Source organism: Ascaphus truei, chromosome 6 (genome assembly GCF_040206685.1).
Source record: "Ascaphus truei isolate aAscTru1 chromosome 6, aAscTru1.hap1, whole genome shotgun sequence".
NCBI lineage: Eukaryota > Metazoa > Chordata > Amphibia > Anura > Ascaphidae > Ascaphus > Ascaphus truei.
Window position 1 is genome coordinate 24,344,956 of NC_134488.1, and position 24,198 is coordinate 24,369,153.

At 45.0% G+C, this 24,198-nt stretch overlaps 1 protein-coding gene across 1 annotated transcript in view; it reads right to left on the reverse strand.

The window, feature by feature from the left end:
* TNFRSF18 (TNF receptor superfamily member 18) overlaps positions 1 to 23,663 on the reverse strand; it is a 28,419-nt gene extending 4,756 nt beyond the window's left edge. The window contains exons 1-5 of the mRNA XM_075603656.1: positions 23,103 to 23,663; positions 21,592 to 21,723; positions 19,281 to 19,368; positions 15,952 to 16,049; positions 6,247 to 6,378 (exon numbers count right to left, since the gene is read on the reverse strand). Of these exons, the coding sequence (XP_075459771.1) occupies positions 6,247 to 6,378; positions 15,952 to 16,049; positions 19,281 to 19,368; positions 21,592 to 21,723; positions 23,103 to 23,268 (616 nt within the window). The 5' untranslated portion in view covers positions 23,269 to 23,663. The remainder of the gene's footprint in view (positions 1 to 6,246; positions 6,379 to 15,951; positions 16,050 to 19,280; positions 19,369 to 21,591; positions 21,724 to 23,102) is intronic.
* Between the last annotated feature and the right edge of the window lie 535 nt (positions 23,664 to 24,198).

The following is a 24,198-nucleotide window of genomic DNA, read 5'->3' on the forward strand; positions in this document are numbered from 1 at the left end:
TCCCTTGTTTTATATCATCCCCAAAATTCATAAAGATCTTCACACCCCACCAGGTAGACCCATTATATCTGGGATTGGTTCGCTTACATCTAATTTATCTCAATTTATAGATTATTATTTGCAACCTCACGTTTCCCGTCTTAGGTCCTATCTACGCGATACCACCCATGCGCTTCAGGCATTGCGCGGTTTGGATTGGCAGCCGGGGTATGTATGGGTCACCGCCGATGTAACATCTTTATACACGGTGATCGACCATGCCCTTGGCTGCCAGGCCATACATCGCACGCTGGATAAGGATGATAGTATGTCATCAGTTTTAAAGGATTTTGTTACAGATAGTATACATTTTATTTTAACCCATAATTATTTTTCGTTTAATTCTTGATTTTATTTACAGGTATGTGGCACAGCCATGGGCACCAGGTTTGCTCCAAGCTATGCCAACTTATGTATAGGGCAGTGGGAGGAGGACTCTATTTGGAATAACTGCCCCTTTGGAGCAAACTTGGTGCTCTGGCTTCGCTACATAGACGACATTTTGTTTGTGTGGAATGGCAGCATAGAATTATTACATTCTTTCATTTCGTATCTTAACAACAATCAGCTCAATCTAAAGTTTACGTGTCAATTCGATCCTAGCTCTACTGACTTTTTGGACTTGAACATTAGTTCTGCCAATAATCAAATAAGCACAAAAACGTACTTCAAAAGTGTACAAGCCAATAATTATGTAATGGCCACCAGTCAGCACAATCCTCAGTGGCTGCGTAACATTCCTAAAGGCCAGTTTATTCGCCTGAGGCATAACTGCTCAGATGATGAGGTTTTTGCGTCTCAGGCGAATGAGCTTAAGAGTAAATTTTTGGATAGAAACTATTCAGAGGATTTGCTCTCAGAAGCTATGGCAGAAGTTCATGGTATTGATAGGGTTGGCCTTCTAGAATATAAGAAGGATAAAGGAGAATCTAACTCTAACAATGCGGTCTCCTTCATAACACAGTATAATTCTATGGCTCCGCAAATTAGGAAGGTTTTGTGCAATCATTGGCCTATCCTTCTAAGAGATCCCGTTTTGTCTCAAATTCTCCCCCCAAAACCAGCTGTTATTTTTAGGAAGGCCCCCAACCTGCAATCCAGATTGGCTCCTACTTGTCCAAATTTATCTAAGGGGTCTGTTTTGGGGAAACAACCAAAAGGCTTTTTTCCTTGCAGCAGTTGCACTGCTTGCAAATATAGTTCTAAACAAAGTGTGTTTAGTTCCAACGTCACCAGTCAGATATATGATATACGTTCTTATATCAACTGCCATTCTGTGTTTGTAATATACTTATTGCAGTGCCCGTGCGGGCTACAATATGTAGGCCGCACAGGGAGGTCTTATCAGAGACGTATATACGAACACGTATACAACATCAAAAGAGGTCTTACTACACATAGTGTGTCCCATCATTTTTTAACACATCATCACCAGAACCCTATTGGTCTTAAATGTCAGGCCATTGAATGTTATCCAGGTAATTGGAGAGGGGGAGATAAAATTAATGGTATCAGTAAGCGTGAGTCATATTGGATATATGAACTCAAAACGCTATCCCCTAATGGTCTTAATATTGAATTCGACCTAGCTGCATTTTTGGTTAAATAGTGAGGGTTTTCCTTTGAGACCTTGCAGTAATGCCCCCTTTTGCTGCTTGTTGTATATTGGTACAGGTTTTCTTCCATGTTTTAAGTCTCTTGTTATGAGTAATCCTATGAATGTTTTCTTTGTGTACTGTTCCTTTAAGAACGGGTGTTTTATGTTTATATATATTTATTTTTTATTTTTATTCTCATTTGTTTGTATATATATTTCTTATTTCCATTTATTGTAAGGTTTGTGTATGTTATCATCACTGATATTAGTCTGCTTATTATGAGTGTATTAATATTGTGTTTTAAGCTAATTAGCTAATTTGTGTTTCAGTATAAATGTACTGCCACTTGTCTATTTCCCATCATGCCCCTGACGAAGTGACTGACGTCACGAAACGCGTAGGGTGGACTTTTTTCTCTGGCAGAGACACTTTGGCTTCCCCCCTGATAGCCCGTTCCTCTTTTGCCCGTGGCTTTGGCTGTCTGAGCCCCTAGCAGTTGCGTGTGCCCTTCCCACATCCTGGCTACCAGTGGTGACGTCAGCGTATATCGCGAGACCTTCTGGTCTGCGTGACTATCCCTGGGAGTCCTTCGGCGGCACTGAGCCTGGGCGGCTTCCTATCCCAGAGCTCATCAGCGTTGAAGACAGGTGTGGTGGCTGGCGGCGTGGAGCCTCAGCGTCTGGGCTTCCTAACTGTGCAGGATTTACAGGCGATCGAGCGGTATCATCTTCCCTCCAGGCACCGGAGCGTTCAGTGGTTTTGAGCTACAGGTTTATATTTATTGGCTTTGCTGTAAGTAGGGTTTCAATTTTAGCCCCATTGGATGCCATCACTTTAAATAGTGGTTTTTGCCCAACTAACACATGTTTGTTGTTTTATAATATTTAATTCTTTTATTAAATTGCTGTCTATTACAGCTTACTTTATATCAGTGATTTGTTATTTGTTGCACTATGATCTTTTCTCTTTTTTTTTCTCGTTCATGTTGTTGTCTTACATGTTTGTTTGTTTGAGATTACTTTGAGGACACTTCCCTGGAATTCATCCCAGCCGTCTAGATTGGACTATATTTGGTCAGAACTTTATTTCTTTAAGGCGCCGGTTCATCTGTTTTCACTGTGTTTTTTGGTTTGTGTCACCTATTTTTTTCCAGGCTGCCTTCACCTTAATATTAGGGGTTTAATAATAATTATTAGTTGTCACTAATTTTTTATGTGTTATGCATTAGCGCTGTTTCCACTGCCCTTCCCTTTTAACTGCAATAAATAGACAACAAATTGTGTGCTGCAATTGATGAAATGGTTCACGTTACACTCCAATTTGATAACATTAGTGATAAAGGTAGATACAGTATGTTTGCACATCTTGCAATGATAACATAGATAGCACCCACTCAGTTTGCTAACATTAGAAACAACACCATTCACTGGAGATCACTGTTATTTTTCTAAACACTTATTTGTTTTAAAAGAGTTGGAGTCAGTATACCTTTGCGATTTTGGTTGTAATTTTTTTTTTCATTTAAACGATTACTTGAACATTTTAAGCAGGCATAAGCTTATATAGTGGGTGGCCAACTCCAGTCCTCAAGGGCCACCAACAGGTCAGGTTCTAAGGATATCCCTGCTTCAGCACCGGGGGGCTCAATCAGAATGACTGACTCACTGATTGAGCCACCTGTGCTGAAGCAGGGATATCCCTAATACCTGGCCTTTTGGTGGCCCTTGAGGACTGGAGTTGGACACACCTAAAAAGGTAACACACTGCTCAGTCATTTGCATGTCATTACCCAGAATCCCTTGCTGCAGTGGAAGCACTGTCTGATCGGAGATAATGGGGGGAAGACTGCATTGCAGACCTGTCTGAGACGTGAATGTGCTCACAGGTGGTATTTTTATTTCCTGCACACTGTACGGTGGAGGAGTTTTTGTCACTTTTTTTTTACTCACCATAACTTACTTTCTGAACATTATAGAAATATGAAAAATATTCCTAAATATGTTGTTCCTTAAAAGCCTCTTACCCCTTTACTTTGCCATTTCCAAAGGAAAACATAGTTGTGACCCGCTATCCTTATGCTTTACGGGAATTTAACTAGTGTTTACCACCATCAGGTTAGGTGACAGGGATCTTTTACTATTAAAAAGAGAACAATTCTGGATTTTTGGATTGCCGACGTGGTTCCCACTAGGTTTTATGAATCAATAGATATAACTCAATTTTTCAAATAATGTTTTTAATTTTTCTAATGACATGTGAAATGTATTGACGTGGGATACTTTGGTATACTGCGTGAACTCTATGGGACTCTAATGTCTTCGTTAATCTTTGTTATTATAACATAATAATTTGTCGAGATTTTAATAAAGCCCTTCTGTTATTAGATCAAATTTTTGGTTAATTATTTAATTTGACATCATTACATACATATTGTACATAACATACATGTAAATTGATACTTAAGTATTACATATATTCACCGCACACACTTGTCTGTCTATACACTTTAAGTAATTTACTAGTCATAGTAATATATTCCCCATTTATATTGTTTACTATAACACAGATCTTTTATATAGATATAAGGTTGTACTAATATTTTAAACAGACTTTCATCCGCAATTGGCTCTCATTTGGACAATGTGATGTCATTGTTAATAAAGTGGGGTATACAGTATATTGATTGTTCAAACGTGACACAATGAATGCCCTGAGGAAGTATGTAAAGTGCGAAACGCGTCGAGGGCACGTGTTTTACATCCGCTCTGTGGGGTTAACACCGCCATCAGGAGATTGATCAGGCTGGTCCGAGTACTGTACATGTTGGGACTTTAGCAATCACGTTCCCAGCATCTTTTGCAGAGTGAACCGGGCTCTCTCCTAAGATGGCGAATGGTTGCCATTGTTTTGAACTAAATTGTAATTGGATACTACGTATTTGTGATGGTGATACATTGCTTGACAGTTATCTCTGGTGGGCCTCTGTGTAATATATATATATATATATATATATATATATATATATATATATATATATATATATATATATAATCTCACTCTCTCTCTGTGTATATATATGTAACATAGCCTCTGGCCGTTGCTCTCTTTTTCTGGACCCTACTAGTGTAAGTCCTCCTAGGTGTAGGCAGTGGATGGGTTAATTCCCCCTGAAGGCCAAGTTGTTATTGCAGCCTTGGATACATTTGCTGCTTCCAAGGGCGGGCCTAGCAACAACCAGAGAGTATCAGCCTAGGGGAGGATACTGACTGGGTCACATGCAGTTGATGTGATGCTTGTCAGTATCAGACCTGCTCTGTTATGGGGACAGGGTTACAAGCCCAACACCTGGGAAGATACTGACACTCTCCCAGAAGTTCAGTCATTCTGTCTCCCCTTCCCCCGAGGTGTGGGAGTGTGCACTACCAGTGATAAGAATCTGGATGGGGCCTGCAAGGCCTAATCCCTAAAGGAGGGCGATACTGTCTGTCTGACTTCTGCTGTACCGAATAAAGAACCAGTTGCACTATAATCCATTGTGGTTACTGACTGGACCAGAACATAGTGTCAGTATGGATCATCCTGCAGACACAGGATCCATGCTGGCTGGAGGCACTGCCAACAAGTGAAGAACCCTGAAAGCCTGTCCTGATTCTCCCCACACCATCACGGAGCAACTCAGCCCTCCTGTTACCTCATAGGTATGCAGCACACCGTAGTAAATATGGAGTAGCAGACCAAATCTCACTTAGGGTGGGGGTAAAGGGGCTACATTTATATTTATATACTAGCTGATATACCCGGCGTTGCCCGGGATTGCAGGGGTGGGGTGCGTGAAGGGCAGGGAGGGGGGTGCGTGAAGGGCAGGGAGAGGGGGGGGGGGCAGGGAGAGGGGTGCACAAATTGTTGGCAGGAGTAAAATGTCCCTCTCCACACACACACATGACGGGAGTGAGAGGTGGTGGAGAGTGGAACTGGCACAGATCCGAGGAGGCTGCTTGGCCCCCCAGCGGCCATGTCCCGGCCTGTGCGGCCACCGGAGGGAAGTGAGTGCCGGGGAGGGAAGTGAGCGCCGGGGAGGGAAGTTAAGCGTTGGCGGCTGGGGCAGGAGGGCCGCGCCACGCTTCCCCTCCATCCGGGAGCCGGATGGGAGCGAGGGGGTGGAGCCTGAAGTTGCCGGCTGGGGCAGGAGGGACGCGCCGCGCTTCCCCTCCGTCCGGGAGCCAGTTGGGAGCGAGGGGGGAGGAGCCTGAAGTTGGCGGCTAGGGCAGGAGGGCCGCGCTTCACCTCTGTCCGGGAGCCGGTGCAGGGCGGCGCACGGGAGGGTGATGAGGGGGGGAAGAGGACAGTGTGTGAGTGTGTGTGTGGTGAGGCCGAGGAGGAAGAGAGTGGCAGTTGGCTGACGTAATAGAGCCACCAATCTGATTGGCCAGAGGCTGAGGACCAATCAGATTCACCGCATCTAGTACCAGACTCACAACATTCACTTTTATTATTTATAGATATATACACACACAATATGGACAAGTTGTACATTCTTCTAGAATTTAGACTCGCTTGAAAACCGGCAGATGGTATCTAAATAAATAGAGCCAACTCTAGTGACACTTACCTGCAGCTTTTATCAGCTTATTTGTCTTCATTTTCCAAATGAAGAGGTGAAAGACAATAGACAGTAAAATCAGGATCAATAATGCCACAGCTGACAGGGCGATGTACAGGTATGAATAGGCATTAGTCACTTCTAAGGAGGAAGGAGAGAGAAGAAGGGAGTAACAGTAACCATGGAGGAAAATCATAAGCATAAGAAATATTACCGAGACTCATTATGCACCAAACGAAGAGTGGTTATATCCCCCCCATAAAACTTAGTGCTTGTTTTTCTACTCTGCCTACGATATATATTAAACCGCGGGGTTTGCACATATTTGGACAGCACTCCTGATACTTAGAATTCTTTCCTTCCACCCTTAAATATACTCATGAGTCTAGTAAAAAAAACCTAAAATTACTTACAGCAGACTTCCTTTTTACCCACATCTTTATTGGAAACAAGTCTCGTCTGTCATTGTGTGACTCCTGTAAGAGGCTGCAATGTATGTCTATGGAGACCAGATGTGTTCCTGATCTGATCTACAGATGTAGCAAGACTAAGGCTACGTCCATAGAGGGGGGAGCCGTGCTGAGCAGCGCTGACGCCGAGGCTCGCCTGCTCGGTCAGGAGAGATTCCATGGACTGGCAGGCGAGCCAGCATATGCGATCGGGGGGTGGGAGGGGGCAGGGGGAGGCGGAGTAGTGACGTTGCCGGGCCAATAGCCCGCGAAGCGCCGACGTCAACATCACGTGATGATGTCGACGTCATGACGCTGCTTCGTGCTGATTGGGTGTTTTCAGCCGACAGCGCACTCAGAAACAGGCTCTGCTGTCGGCTGAAAATTCCAGCGCCTCAACACGCCTGAGGACGCTCGCGGGAGCCCCCTCTAAAGACATCCTCATTGAGGATGACGGGGCTCCCCCCCTTATGGACGTAGCCTAACACTCCCGGTCACCACGAGAAGCTACAAGATGACATCTGCGTGAACACTTTGTTGTCCGCGGGGGGGGGGGGGGGGGGGGCCGCAGATTGCAATTAAATGCCGGGAATTTACACAGAAATTGACACATCAATTCTTCACTTTCACACACCGAGAGAACTTCCCTGACATCAAAACAGCTGCCCGCCAACATGAAAGAATTCAGAGAACACAGCAGTGGCTTGTCTCATTTCCTGGAGAATTGACGGACAGTAGCAGACCACACGTGGGACATCATAACCGGTAATGGAAGCAAAAGCCGTAAAAATAAAAATGAAAAAAAGATATCCACAGCACACAAGTGGAAGTAAAACAAATCTCCCTGTTGTCATCGGTGTCTTTTTAGTTATTTTCCTTAGATATTTACCATTTAAAAAGTGCAAGTGTATGGGGCAGTGGAAACAGCAAGTTTCAAGGCCTCATTTGCATGGTTCTATTCCTAAAACTTTTAGCTCTCTAGCAGAAAAAAAGCCCTTCCCTCACAACACACTTTTTGCACCAAGAAAGCGACCACCATATTACATATACTGTGTATATATATATATATATATAGTAGCGCCACTTGTGAAACAGTGTGATATATAACAATGTGAATGTGATTATACTAATACATATAAGGTAATGTGAAGAAAATATATTAATCTAAAAAGTACTTCGTGCTATCAATAATGATAATACACGTACATAAATGATATATTACATAACAAACGAAAAAAAGGAAAAACAAAACATATGCAGAGAGTCCAACCCTTAGTTGAGTCCAGAAAAATTCAAATTGGGAACAAGATAAATTCCAGGGATCCAAGACTGCTCTCAGAAGGAATAACCAATTCCAGCAGAAATCTATAGAAACAAGAGAACAGAGAGCAGCAGAACATATCCATACAGTATGTTCATGTATATACATATAAACATGCTTTCATGAATTAGTATATTAATATATATATTTATAAGGGAATTTATTTCCAGGTCCTTTGTCATTTTTTTAAAATGTGTTTAGTTTGGTTTGTGTATATGGTTGTGCAATCATGCTAGCATAGGCACACACATATACACACACTCATAAATATGGTTTTACATTATTATGTATTATATGTATTTTTATTCATTTGTTCTTTTACATTATGTATGATTACTATTACCCTGTTTTATTTGTAGTTAATATGCTCACTATTATTTGACATTCATGCAATGTGTTGTTACTGTATGTTTATTGGGAAAGTTATGGGGGTTCTCATTGGCTACCCCCAGTGTCCTTGTTCTTTTGTGCAGGCACTGGCGATTGGCCTCTGGTTGCTCCTATTGCCTACTCCCCTTTATGTGGGTTTGTATATATATCGAGTCCTCCACTTGTGTTACTATTCCCTTTGAAAAAGTCACTGCAGTGTGACGAAACACGTCAGGGTACGTTATCACGGCATTGCGTCATCACGCAAGTGCGCGCTTAATGGCCGAAGAGCGCACGGAGCTGGATTGAGGCTGTTACACTTGGAAATCGCACTGCAAGCAGAGACACAGTTATTTGTCCATCAGGAGCAGCTGAAGGTGAACCGGATAGGATATCGATCCGTTGGTGTGATCCAGGACGGTGTTACCCTGTTGGTGGTGATTATATCACAAACTGCTTGAATTTCTATTACTTTTGTGAGTGTCCTTAATCCCCTTGTCCTCTTTTTAATATTAAACGTATTTTTTTACACTATGGGACGTGCGCTCTCTGTTCTCTTGTAATATATATATATATATAAACCATACGATACCGTTTGAAGCACGAGATCAGGAGACAGCACTCTGGTAAGTTTGATCACAAGTTTTTGTATTGAAAAAGACACATAAACCGACGTTTCGGTCCCCCAGTGGGACCTTTCTCAAGGTGGTGCAATGAATGCAGTGCAGAGTACATATATATAGCCCAAAACACCAGTGCTGCTGAAAAACACCAATCACAGAAAATTAGCATCGTGTGCCCTACAAGCAAGCTATCACAGGGAGAACGGTGGCCATCTTGAATATATTAAACTGGTAAGTAGTACTAATGTATTAATGAGCATGCGCATAGTTAATGACCAATGTGAATTAACAGGCTGATGGGCAGAATGGCTGGCAGGGAAACAATTGCTTTATGGGACAAGCACCCATTTTTTTCTACTTTCAAGTGGAGTACCGGCTGCTTCTGTGGATTCTCTATCTTTATACTATATTAGTGAAAGCACTGTATGTTTGCCTGCCTGGATGTCCGGTGTCCCTAGCGGCAATCTCATTGGTCCCTTGGCCCGCCCGCCCCCGCACACCTCTCATTGGCCTCACACACTCACACCACCCCTTGGCCCGCCCCCCCCCCACCTCTCATTGGCCTGAGGCGGAGTGACGGGCCAAAGGTCCAAAAAAAAAAAAAAAAACACACACACACACACACCTCTCTCCCCGCTCCAAATCACCTCTCCCCCCTCCCCAGTGGCATCACCTCTCCCCCTCCCCGCTCCAAATCACCTCTCCCCCCTCCCCAAATCACCTCTCCCCCCTCCCCAGCGGCATCACCTCTCCCCCTCCCCAAATCACCTCTCCCCCCTCCCCAGCGGCATCACCTCTCCCCCCTCACCGCTCCAAATCACCTCTCCCCCTCCCCGCTCCAAATCACCTCTCCCCGCTCCAAATCACCTCTCCCCGCTCCAAATCACGTCTCCCCGCTCCAAATCACCTCTCCCCGCTCCCCAGCGGCATCACCTCTTCCCCCTCCCCAGCGGCATCACCTCTTCCCCCTCCCCAGCGGCATCACCTCTTCCCCCTCCCCAGCGGCATCACCTCTCCCCCTCCCCAGCGGCATCACCTCTCCCCCTCCCCGCTCCAAATCACCTTTCCCCCTCCCCAGCGGCATCACCTCTCCCCCCTCACCGCTCCAAATCACCTCTCCCCGCTCCAAATCACCTCGCTTCCCGCAGCTGCCACGCGGCGCGTAAGATGGCGGACCCCCTTCCTCCCTCGCGGCGCCGAGTCAGACGGTGGCGGCGCCCGGAAGTACAGGTAGGTGTCGCTCCCCACCTCCGGCGCCAAACGGAACTGAGAAAGGGCGCATCAACTGAGGGGGGGGGGGGGTGTGTGTGTGTGTGTCACTGTCCACTGCCCCCCCTCCTGTCCACTGCCCCCCCCTCCTGTCCACTGCCCCCCCCCCTCCTGTCCACTGCCCCCCCCTCCTGTCCACTGCCCCCCCCCTCCTGTCCACTGCCCCCCCCTCCTGTCCACTGCCCCCCCCCCTCCTGTCCACTGCCCCCCCCCCTCCTGTCCACTGCCCCCCCTCCTGTCCACTGCCCCCCCCTCCTGTCCACTGCCCCCCCCTCCTGTCCACTGCCCCCCCCTCCTGTCCACTGCCCCCCCCCTCCTGTCCACTGCCCCCCCCTCCTGTCCACTGCCCCCCCCCTCCTGTCCACTGCCCCCCCCTCCTGTCCACTGCCCCCCCCTCCTGTCCACTGCCCCCCCCCTCCTGTCCACTGCCCCCCCCCTCCTGTCCACTGCCCCCCCCCCTCCTGTCCACTGCCCCCCCCCCTCCTGTCCACTGCCCCCCCCCTCCTGTCCACTGCCCCCCCCCCTCCTGTCCACTGCCCCCTCCCTCCTGTCCACTGCCCCCCCCTCCTGTCCACTGCCCCCCCTCCTGTCCACTGCCCCCCCTCCTGTCCACTGCCCCCCCCTCCTGTCCACTGCCCCCCCCTCCTGTCCACTGCCCCCCCCTCCTGTCCACTGCCCCCCCCCTCCTGTCCACTGCCCCCCCCCTCCTGTCCACTGCCCCCCCCTCCTGTCCACTGCCCCCCCCTCCTGTCCACTGCCCCCTCCCTCCTGTCCACTGCCCCCCCCCCCTCCTGTCCACTGCCCCCCCCTCCTGTCCACTGCCCCCCCCCCCTCCTGTCCACTGCCCCCCCCCCTCCTGTCCACTGCAGGAAATGCAGGGGGAGGAATCCATGCCTTTGAGGCGCCCCCCCCCCCTCCCTTTGACGCCCCCCCCCCCCTCCCTTTGACGCCCCCCCCCTCCCTTTGACGCCCCCCCCCCTCCCTTTGATGCCCCCCCCTCCCTTTGACGCCCCCCCCCCTCCCTTTGACGCCCCCCCCCTCCCTTTGACGCCCCCCCCTCCCTTTGACGCCCCCCCCCTCCCTTTGACGCCCCCCCTGCCTTTGACGCCCCCCCCTGCCTTTGACGCCCCGCGCGCACACACTGACTGACTGCCGCACGCACGCACGCACACACTGACTGACGCGCACACAAACCCTGACTGACGCACGCACACACTGACTGAGGCACACACTGACTGTGTGTGCGTCAGTCAGTCTGTGTGTGTTTGTGTTTCTGCCTCAGACTCACTGACGCGCGAGCAAACACACAGTGACTGACGCACACACGCTACATGAAGCTGTAAAGGAGGGAGGGAGGGGGGGGACTGGATTGATGTGAATGGGGGACAAACAGAGAGAGGGGGGAGGAGAGAGAGGAACGGGAACATTACATCCCGGGCAACGCCGGGTCTCTCAGCTAGTATATATATATATGTTGGTATACAATTTGGAGGTTAGTGAACCCCCCTCCCTGGTTTCAAGCTCACTCATCCCTCCTTTTAAATGGCAGTTCTTGTTCTGCACCTGTGAATCACCAGTCTGTTAAGACAGTTCTCCCTCCATTAGAGAGGTTAGGGGAGCATTTGCGGGTGCAGTAGTGTTAGGACTTGCAAAGGAGGGGATACCGTGGCACGGTTTGCAAGCTTATAATGCTTTGGCCAAAGAATTTAACTAAATGTCCCTCACTTATGAAAACAAAAACAGATAAGTATTTAACTATATAATTTGTCATATTGGATGTAGCACTGAGGGTTTTTGTCTTTTCATATATACACACACACACACACACACACACACACACACACACACGTTTAACTCCACCTTTAAAGGGTTACCAATATGGTTAGTGTGTATCAGGCCCCACCCTGTGCTGCCATGGGATCACGCCATCACAGAGCGTATATAACGGGAGGGAAGGCAAGTTCCAGGAGGACAAGAGGAGAGGAGCCTCAGGGAGGAGACATAGGGATTTTACAAATACATTAGTACAGACCATGCCCCCCTCCAATTTATTATGTTGTAGCTAGGGATCGTACCATAGTTAAGTTAGGATCCCAGAAAAAGATTAATTAATCCAATATAAGATATGAAGTATGAAAACGGCATGCCGCAGAGGGCCTCAGTAACATGGACTCCTGAGTGCCAGAAAATTGTCCCTAACCACTTATCTGCATTAACAGCCCTCTTCTGCTGCAGGGAAGTGGTAGTTCCCACACAGGTATTGGGGTCACTTGTACAGGACCTGATAAGATTCTCAATGGGCCTAGCCTTACCGGATAAAGCAGGAGGGTATCTCGAACAGAAAAAGAGGGGGACCCGGGTCTCAGAACATTTAAAAAAAACTAAGATGTATATATCTCCCTCTAAGTGTTGAGTGGGCATTCATGGAAACATGTCATGTATCTATAAAAATAAAGAAACAATACAACATTGTTTAACGTGTGGTGTGCTGTCCCTGTGCCTGGGAACCTAAATAAAAGACTGTGGTATGGCAGAGTTCCTGGGGCCCATTATTCCACAACCTTGCTACCTCACCGCCCAGCCGCCTGAATCCAGCCCCTGAGTCCAGGTAACCCATGAGGAGTAGCCATATAATACACACCAATGTCATCTCCCTAGGAGCTGGGCAGGGAGGATTACACAAGGTAGGAATGAGTACGATTACATCAGTTACTAGTATAGTAGGTAATTACTACTTACCCAATGCTCAGGTTTGTCTCACTGAGGATGTATTTGTCACACTGTTTTGACAATGTGTGATTGTGATTGTGTGATAGAATCTCCTATATAAGGAGATTATGTGTAGACATTAAAACAGTAAGGCCAGGGCTAAATTACCATTGAATAAGCCTTGATAGAGAAAAACCAGTATGCGTCTCATGATGGAATGGGCGCTAGGAAGGTGGGGATCCCTATCTATGCAGTAAATATTCCCCAAGTGACTCGCTTCCCTTCAGTAGTAACGTGAAATTCCATTAGATGATTGAACATAAACATATGACATCAGAAACTCCCACACTAAGTGACTCATTCGCTCTGGGGAATAATCTGAATCAGATATGTACACACAAGCACCATGAAGAACAAGCACAAGGTAAAAACAGGAAGCCTGCATTTAACTTATACAGTTTGTCTTTTGTGGGCGGCTCTCTCTTCTTAACTTCCTGGCAATGTGGTTGGAGGAGAAAAAAGTTAACAATGTGTTAACACTAGAACGCAGATAACTGCACTCAAAGTGTAATGAGTAATAACCATATTGGTCAGGGTATACAATATCCCAACTATAGGAGTTAAATGACTCTCTTAAATTGACACAACAAAGTGTGTATTGGTCTCACGTATACAAAAAATAATAACATTTTATTTCAATAATTCACAGCGACGATATTTTAAAATATATACATAACACAATAGTTTAAAATCAACAGGTGGGGCAGCTCATAGTGGATATAGCTAGCAGGGTTATTATGCTATAACTCTAACCCAAAAAAGAGGGGTTGTACCCAAATCGTAATACTCTAATAAGTCAAATAGCCTCCTAGATTATGAGTAGGTATTATTAACAGAGTATACGATATAGCTAGATCTCTTGAGTATCCCACATATAACATGTGCTACTATACGAGATAGCACTATTAATTGGTGCAGCTTGCAGTTCCTTGAGGGGTAAATCTGATGAGCATTCTAATATTCTTATCATGCTCACAGTGGATACCAAACCACATAGTATTGACTACAAAAAATAGGCAGCATTGATATATAATATAATAATAGGACACAGTATCAGGTGAATGTATTGTTGTCATCAGTAATAAAAGTCTTAGTATATATTTGTACCAACACATCCGTTGCTGACTCATTGATTTAGAACCACAGATATAAACACCCTTATTCAAGGTGCTATTGTGTAGCGAGACGTCATACAACACTGAACTGATATTGTCCTATACACAGTGCCAAATGTAGCAAACGTGGGTTAAAACATAAGGTTAACTCACTCAGACTCGTAGCTGGTTATTGGGTTTGCATAGAGTGGCCACAAGGTTCGCCACTTAGAAAGCAGATTCTACCCATCAAAATCCACGGACCCCCCTGGCCGTAGTGTTCCCGACCTGGCGTCATGTCATTGTGAGTTCTCTTTTTCCAAGTCTTCATTATTCTTAGAGGCAGAGGAGTTTTACTAACCAGGATACACTGGGATTGGCGTTGGCACATACGGAATGGAGGAAAGACTCAAGATGACATGGAGCTAGGTTGGTACTGAGATTTTAAGGCATGGTACTGAATCCAAATAAGTGATGATTTAAAACATTGTTGTCACCCTACACATAATCAAAGCGATCAGTCGCCTATGTGTAACCAGTCTTATAGCGTTGGGGAAAGAGCTGCAATTTATTATTCATTGCTATGGCTACCCGATTCTGAAGGAAGCCTTCTTTAAGTTTGATTCATGTAAACCTGCCATCTTGGATTTTAAAAAAAAACAACTAGGTGGGCTGTGCTGGTTCCTGCTCTGGTAATGTGAATGATATCTGGATTTAGAGTAGAAATCCTTGGATTGCAGCGGTGCACAGCAAAGTGAGTGAGAGGGGACCAGCAAGGTGTGGGTTCAAAAATATTGTTTATTGAAATCACATGGTAACGGGGACCGACACTCTGATGCGTTTCGGACAGAAATTGTCCTTTATCAAAGAGCTCTACACTACTTCTGAGTGTGATGCATGCACCATGAGAAGCTGCCACTCGTGAGTATTGTTTTTCCCCCTTCAATATGGGGATTTGCTGACCGGGAACAGTGCTGCAGTGAGGATTTCATGCCCCGTGGAGTCACACAAGAATGATGGTATGTTAACCCTTTACCAACTCCAGCATATGGGCAGTCATACATTATAGTACAATCACTGCACTCAAAACACTGGGTCCAATACTCTCTCTTTTGGCTTTATGTGCTGCTGCTCTCACCATGATATGTGGACTTTTATATTCAAGTTTGGATTTCCATTGAGTCCGAATCAGATTGAGCACTGTTGTTGGGACTTGTGCCCCAAACTACCTACTAGATATCTGATTTACATGGGGTAGATAAACACATTCCTGGGTTTGCATCTCATTTGCAAGTCGCATATGAGTCACCTTATTGTATGGTTAAAAATACAAAAGGAAAATAACAACCTCTGACTTTAGTCTACTGGTGGTTTTCAATACGTCCGAGGCGTCTATAATCCCCTTTTCAGAAACAGTCCGAGATTTAAGTGAAAGAACGTAGACTGCATGAACTATTCCAGTTGACTAGGGTCACGAAGCTCCGGGACTCACACATACATTCCTACCCTTTCACAGGCAATGGAATAACAGTTGACTCTCGGTACCAGTCTAAAGATTTAACAACACTGCAAATGTTGGTGTTCAATACGTAGCTATAAAACGTACTTTCTAAAGCTACATGTAGCAGGCACTAAGTTTCCAACCATGGTATGCCAATTCAAAGGCCAGTAGCTGAAGCACAATATTACTGCTTCCCTTCCATTTACCATCTATTTTTCCACTAGCAGCCTAATTCCAAAATTCTAATATAAGATTTGTGGTAGGGGTTTGGTTTCCAAATGGTAAAATAAAACAGGTTGCTGTTATCTGTCCTATTTACCTGGCTTCTCTGGTGCTTTTTTAACAGCAGAGACGACGCATTTCACATCATTTGTCTTGTTTCCGGTGGTCATGGTTTCAAGTCCTTTACTGGTGCACCTTTGGGGAGAGGAGAATATAAAGGTGCGGATTAGGGATGGGTGCAGATTAGGGTGTCAAAATACTGGTAACCATACATATATTTACATAAATCAACTCTGCTTGCCCTGTCCTATATAGCTAGGGTAGTTAGGGCAATAACCATTTGCTGTTCTAGAGGTTTGAAATATTTGATTAAAGGCTATGAATTACATTACTTTTCTATTCAGAATGACTCTATTCTTTCCTAAATCTGTCTCAGCGCCTCCCCTGCTGAAATCCCTCTCCTGGCTTCCTATCAAATCCCGCATCTCACACTCAATTCTCCTCCTCACTGCAAAGCTTTACACTCTCCTGCCCCTCCTTATATCTTAGCCCTAATTTCTCGCTATGCACCATCCCGACTCTTGCGTTCTGCTCAAGGATATCTTCTCTCTACCCCCTTTGTATCTAAAGCCCTCTCCCGCCTTAAACCTTTCTCACTGGCTGCCCCACACCTCTGGAATGCCCTTCCCCTCAATACCCGACTAGCACCCTCTCTATCCACCTTTAAGACCCACCTTAAAACACACCTGCTTAACAAAGCATATGAGTAGCTCCGTAGCTAATACTATACACATGATACATAAAGCATGGCTCCCTGCAGACACACTTACAGATGCCCTCCTACTGTCTCTGTACGTTCTTCCAACCTACCAATTAGATTGTAAGCTCCTCGGAGCAGGGACTCCTCTTCCTAAATGTAAATTTTTATGTCTGAAGCACTTATTCCCATGTTCTGTTATTTGTATTATTTGTTATTTATATGATTGTCACGTGTATTACTACTGTGAAGCGCTATGTATATTAATGGCGCTATATAAATAAAGACATACACACATACATAATCAGTCAGCTATCAAAACAGCCAATGCAGGAAGTTCATACAGAGGCTCCATTAGGTTTATCTATTATGCATAGGCATTGATCAGTAAAAATACAATCATTGTGATAAAATGAGAACCCAGGGGAGCAATGCCCACTTGCAAAGATTGTTCAAGGAGTACTTATGTTCCTTGTTCACTTTAGATGTGTCTTCTCAAGTGAAAGAAAGGGCTATCATGGTCTTCAAAACTCATCAACATCTACTGTATATGCAATCCTTGTGCTGATGAAAACATTGCAATCACAACATATTATCTAGTTGTACAGGGAAAATGTAGTGCTAAATATCTACTCAACAACACACTACACAAGCCAAGTCATTAACCATTTTAATCATTCACATATAACTGAAGGGAAGAGTGTAGCGGTCCAAAATGGTGGTCAAGTGGTTAATAATTATTCATCCAACATTTCACACAGCAAACCTGTCTCAAGGTGTTTGAGAAAGTTTTGCTGTTGGACCAAAACGTTGGATGAATAGATATTGACCACTTGACCACTATTTTGGAAGGCTACTCTTTTCACCTAATTTCTGTGGGATTTCACCATTGAGTTTCAGCACCTGCAAGTATCTTTCATTTTTGAGTGTACATATACGTCTATATATTTTGAACTATTCACATATCCAATGGAACTGACAGTACACATACTTTCGTACAGGGGAGCGCAAACTTTTGCTCCTGCGCCCCCCCTGCCTTGTGTCCCCCAGTGCTCACCCCCTCCAAATTCGCTTAGTGCTGCGTCAAATGACGCGCAGGGTCATGTGATGTCACGTGACACGCCGCGTCATTTGATGCCGCGTTGCTATGTCAACGTGCGCGTGACATCACACCACGTAACCGCCATGGAGACGCGTCCAGATGCCGGCTGAATCCCGGCAAGTTGGGGTTGCAGAGGCCTCAAACGATCCCCCGGCATTTAATTTTAATGTCTTGGGGAAGAGCGCGGGGCCTCTGCCACCACCTGTGCTACCCCCCCCCCCCCCCCCTGCCCCCAGAAAAATCTTGCGCCCCCCAGTTTGCGCACCCCTGCATTAGTATATGTGAAGGAGACAGGTATGACGCAAAAAAATCAGCTTTTTGGGGAGGGGGGGAGGAAATGGATGCTAACAGCGTTCCTCCAGAACCGGTCACACAGCATACGGAAATATAGTACAATTCCAAAGGGCGGGGAAACAGGTGAGGAGAATCCGGTTTGTGCAGCCAACACAACATACACAAAAATGTATTCACCGTACAGGTCTCCTCTAAGACAGAGGTACAAAGTAGAGCTCTACTCACAAGTTGGAAAGTGGGAACAGCCCGTTTCAGGTCCCACATGGACCTTTCATCATACGGAAATATGACACCCCGTTGTGTTGCAAAAAATGATGTTTTACTTCAATGTTTCAGTGCACGTTGAACTAAAAAAAAACATAGTTTCTTGCAATACAACAACGTAGCCCGGAGTGTCTTATTTCCACAGATTTGTGGTCTTTCATAATCTCATGTACAGCCGCATCTATGTTTTAAATTAAACATCCCACGTACTGTATATTTAAAAAATAATGTAAATTAATTTTTTTTAAAAGGGGGTGGAGGGGGATTCCCTGGACATCGGGAAGAGAGCGGGTCAGTTAATTTCAGGAACACGAAAAAACAAACTGCTGAGCAGCATGGATTGTCCTGGCCAAAATCACCACCGCCGTCTCTGGGATTCGAACTAGATGACAGTGACACAATATCAGGCCGCGACTCTTTCTCATACAGATAATCAGGTAGATACAGTATTTGCATAATAAAAACGTGCACTGGCATTACAGAATAGCATAAATTGACAGTAAACTGGTATACATTTGCCCGTCTATATATTGGCCCCTATTTTTAAAGCACATGGGGGGGTGGGGGGGGGGGAGAGGCCCATTAACCAGTGTCGGAGAGACAAGATTTTCAGCTGTTATGGTGCGCAATAAGGCAACTGAGCTATACATCCCAAAAGGGACGTTTGCCTTAGGGAAGGGGTGCTCAACTCTAGTCCTCAAGCCCCCCACCCCCCCAACAGGTCGGGTTTTCAGGATATCACTGCTTCAGCACAGATGGCTCAATCAGAGGCTCAGACTGAGCCTCTGATTGAGCCGCCTGTGCTGAAGCAGAGACTAATTGAGCCACCTGTGCTGAAGCTTGGATATCCTGAAAACCTGACCTGTTGTTGGGGGGAGGCGGGGGGCTTGAGGACTGGAGTTGAGCACCCATGGCATAGGGATGCCTTATTGATTTCAAAATGAAAGGCAGAGGGCAGTTTGCGTTCGGCCCCTTATGTGGAGATTGCGGACGTGTCCTGAACACTCACTTTGTCCAAGGCTTGCAGGACCCATTCTCCGTGTCAGAATACGTCCCGTTCTCACAGGGCTTGCAGGGGTACGAGAACACAAACTGGCCTGTAAGAGAAGAGAAGCTGTAATAAGCAGGTGCTGCTCACTGCGGCGACACACCCAGCCACGAGAGCGCTAAAATCCAAGACAATGCAGGCGTCTCGCCTTGTTGCCGGTACCTCTGTGTTAAGGAGAGATAGTACTGGCCACATTGAAAAGTATTATTGGTAACAAGTTGTGATACTGTTTGATTTTTTTTTTCATATTTGTTATTTTCCTGTTGCTTGAAATCTGGTTTTGAAAACGTGTACCTTTAGGACTTATTACAAAACACTTGTATTAAAGCTGCAGACTAAGCAATAATCTACGTGTGTGTTTTTTTTTTAATAAATCAGTTCTGTACTATGTGAAAATACTTGTAGCATTTTCATTTTATTTATTTTTAAAACATCTCTGAATTACATTTTTAATGTACTATAATGTAACAAACTTTTTTTTGTTTCTGTTGCAACCATTTACAAAGTCAAATCTTCTGAAACAGGCTCTGGCATGACCCTTTTTGAGCCCAGCTCTCTCTCTCTCTAGCAGTGCACCAATGGTATCTAGTGACTGCCAGGTCACATGATCTTCCCCACATAACTTTGCATCTTTGGTCCTCTTCTCCTGCACGGACAGCCATTTAGTGAACGCCCGAACTGAATCTTCACTGATCAATCATAAGGAGAACGGATCGATCGGCAACTTAGCTAATTACTTATCATTGTGTGGAGTGTATTGATGCACATATTAAAGGAGACCATTTGTTTTAAACGGCAGCTTGGACTTCTGCTTTAAAGTAAGTTTATCAGCGTCTGCTGACAATACAGGTGGAGTGAGTTGGAAGGTGTTACTTTCACACTAATCTCCAGAGAGATGAGTGAAAACTTCTACTGACCACATGACTTCAGTTAATTCTCATTCTGGCTACAGTCTGTCTGTATATTACAAATTTTCAACTAAATTAAAACTACAATTCATCATTATGTTTAACTACTTGTTTCAGAAACCTCAAGCTCTAAAGCCATTTTTTTTTAAATACTTACATAAGGTTTTATTTTTTTAAGGAACAATACATTATTTTTTTATAAAATGTTTTACCAGGAAGTAATACATTGAGAGTTACCTCTCGTTTTCAAGTATGTCCTGGGCAGAGAGTTCAGACAGATATTACATGGTTACAAATACAGTTACATAAGTGAACAGGGTTATACATTATATAAAATACATTGCTTGCACAGTTAAAGAAAATATATATTATAGGCTATGTAACAGTTACAGACCAGATTAAAATTTGAGACCGCTTTAGTTTTGAAAGAACTTAGACTGGTGGTGGATGTGAGAGTCTCCGGTAGGTTGTTCCAGTTTTGGGGTGCACGGTAAGAGGAGGTGGAGAGGCCGGATACTTTGTTGAGTCTTGGGACCATGAACAGTCTTTTGGAGTCAGATCTCAAATGATAAGTGCTGCATATGGTAGGGGTGAGGAGCTTGTTCAGATAGACGGGTAGCTTGCCCAGAAAGTATTTGAAAGCAAGACAGGAAAGATTAACTTTGCGCCTAGACTCAAGTGATGACCAATCTAGTTCTTTGAGCATTTCGCAGTGATGTGTGTTGTAGTTGCATTGGAGAACAAAACGGCATATTGAATTGTAGAGGGTATCAAGTTTTCCAAGGTGGGTTTGGTGTGCCGGGCCGTATATTACAGTATGTCTCCACAGTCGATAATTGGCATTAGCATCTGCTGTGTGATACGCTTTCTGACCAGGAGACTTAGGGAGGATTTGTTCCTGTAAAGTACACCTAGTTTGGCATAGGTTTTGGATGTCAGGGTATCAATGTGCATCCCGAATGTTAAGTGGGAGTCAAACCATATGCCCAGGTATTTAAACTAGTAACAGGAGTTAGGGTGGTGTTAGCGTTGGTTCTGATCTGGAGCTCAGTCACTGGAAGCTTTAAAAATTTGGCCTTGGTCCCAAATACCATTGTTACAGTCTTGTCTGTTTAAAAACAGTTTGTTTTGGGAAATCCAGCTTTCGAGTCTCAAAAAGTCAGACTGAAGTATGTGGTCAGAGAGGCTATGGCTGTGTGCATATAGATGCAGTGTGGTGGTCAGCGCAAGATTTTGATCTCAAAAAATAGAGACAATAAAAACACAGATAATTAGTGCATGTATTAGATGGACATAATATGTTCTCTTGTAGAAGGGGGGGGGGGCGTTAATGAGATTGACAGCTGTCAGGGAACATCAATTACCTATCCTCTTTGGCTCGTTGCCTTTCCCACAGGGCGGCACCTCAATGCAATATTCACACGGCTTTCCAGTGCAGACATATCCTGGACTGCAGCAGCAGTACCCGTCATGTCGGCACGGCACAGGGGGGTTTGCTGTTAAAGAGGGAGAAACAGTGTCACTGTTTTGAAGGGATATCACCGGGTTGGTGTCTAGGTCTCTCATTGTCACGGCTTTTCCGTGTCTCACTGTTTTTCCAGGCATGTCAACCTAACATTTAGAGGTTCTAGACTGAAAATATGATTTGATTAGAAAATGACTGATTTATCGCATCAGTGAGACTAACGTCTCTGAAACTGCTGATGCGATAAATCAGGGAGACTGACTCCAAATTATTGGGAAAACCAGTGAGAGTTGGCATGTCGGTGTTTAAGAAAGGCTAATCTGGGGGATTTATGTGTTCATACTTCTCCTGCAGTGTGAGCAAGCGGGACATTGATTGCAAGATACAGGGCCATATTTAACAAAAAAACAACTTTATTTCATATAGTGCTTCTCTCCCAAAGCGCATCACAAGTACAGTATAGTGGATGGTATGAAGTACAGTACATAGGATTGTTACAGACACAGTCCCTGCCCGGATGAGTTTACAGTCTTTGTTTTTGGTGACAGAGGCACAGGGAGGTAAAGTGACTTGCCCAGGGTCGCAAGGAGCCGACACTGGGAATCCTGATTCAATCTCAGTGTCATTGTTTACAGTCAGTGTCGTTACTCACTGACCCACTCCTCCCGTTACTTAAGCCGTCTTTTACCGCAAGACAATCTCCAGCAGTGGAAAGCACCTTACTACCTGTTAAGGTGAACGTAAGGTGCTGGATAGAGGTGGGCAAAGCAGTCCAAATCCATCTCCCGAATTTGCCATTCGAAATCCGTTCCAAGGCGTCAAGTCCGCCAACGGTTTTTACAGTTACAATCCGCGTGGATTCATCCAAAACCGCCACTGGATGCAATCCACTGGTGGCTTTTAACAATCCATCCGTGGATTCCGCAATCCTCTGACGAATTTTAAGAATCCAATCCCCTGCCATTACCTCCCAAGCGAGTTGTGGTACAGTATTGCCACATATTATTATAATTGACGGATTATCTTTACCATTATGACCTAATGATTTAATGTTTAAAATATGAATTCTAAAAAGATATTTCAAAAATGAGACAGACCGGGAGATACAGACAGAGGCATAAAACCATCAATACAAAGGTAATAGATTGTAAGCTCTTCGGGGCAGGGACTCCTTTTCCTATTGTTTTATGTTTCAAGCCCTTATTCCCATTGTGTTATAATATTATGTCATGTGTTGTAAAGCGCTATGCACCTGGATGGCCCTATATAAATAAAGATATACATACATACATACATACATAATGATGTAAATGGGAGAAGAGTGTGTAGTGTTATGTGGAGAAGAGAACGTGGGGAAACAGATGGGAAGGGACTGATCTACTAATATTCAGGCCAGGTTAGAAAACTTACCTTGAATACCTTTCTTGCAGGATGGGATGCCTTCTTTGCAAGTCACTGGGGGAAATGTCATGTCACATTCAGCATTCACAGCCCATCCTGTCCCTAACCTGACCAACAGCCACCATGAACCCAACAAGGACCAAATCATCTGACAGGTGCCACCACTGAGTCTCATTTCAAGATCCGTATGAGACACGTCCAGATGTTAGTGAAGTTGAGTAGTTCTCTGGGCTGTCAGTGGCTGTCTATGTGAACATATACAATTACATGTGTGCACTAACTGACTCAGGACGTCCTTAATGTTACTCTGTCTGTGCTTATGTCTTTGCCACTATGGCAGTGCCAGTGTGCCAATGTGTCAGTATGTCAGTGTCCTGCTGGGTATCACTGTCTCACCATCTATCTGAGTATGACTGCCTGTAAGCATCTCTGCTTGTTAATGTGCCAAATAGCTTCTCAGTCTGTCACCGAGTCAGTCACTGTCACTGCCTTTCAGTGTCTCACTGTGTTTGAAGCTACTATAGCTCAGCTGGTGGACTTATATATCATCCTATCTGCCTTATTGTGTGGGCAGACACATTGTTAAAAATGTCGTTTCCTGGAATCATAGCATCCCCCGTCCACAGATCTGCACTTCCTATTATCATCTACTATGAAAAGAGATTAACCATTTCCTGCTTCAGGCAGGAAAAAGGTTCATTGCTACCTGTAATAGCAGCCTCCCTGACAAGATCTGAAAATGTTTTTCCTCTCACGGCTTGGTTTTGATGTGATAGTAATCTGTGCTACCGAGTAACACCGTAATATCTTTTTAGCCTACTGTAAGTACAGTTTTCTTTGTTTTTGTTGGCTGAGGATGCGGCTCAGTGAGTAAAGACACTGAGGGGGGCGATTCTCTAAGCAGTGAGCTTTTGCGCCCGATTGGGACATTTGTAATCCCACGATAAAAAATGAAGCAAGACGTGGGATTCTAATAAGTGAAGGGCATTTGGTTAGGTGCGGGCAAAAATATGCCCGATCGGGCAAGCTGTTTTCCCCCCCTGCTATCGTGCTTAAAATTCTAAAGCGCGATAACGGATTTAAATCCTACAGGGGATACCGGCAC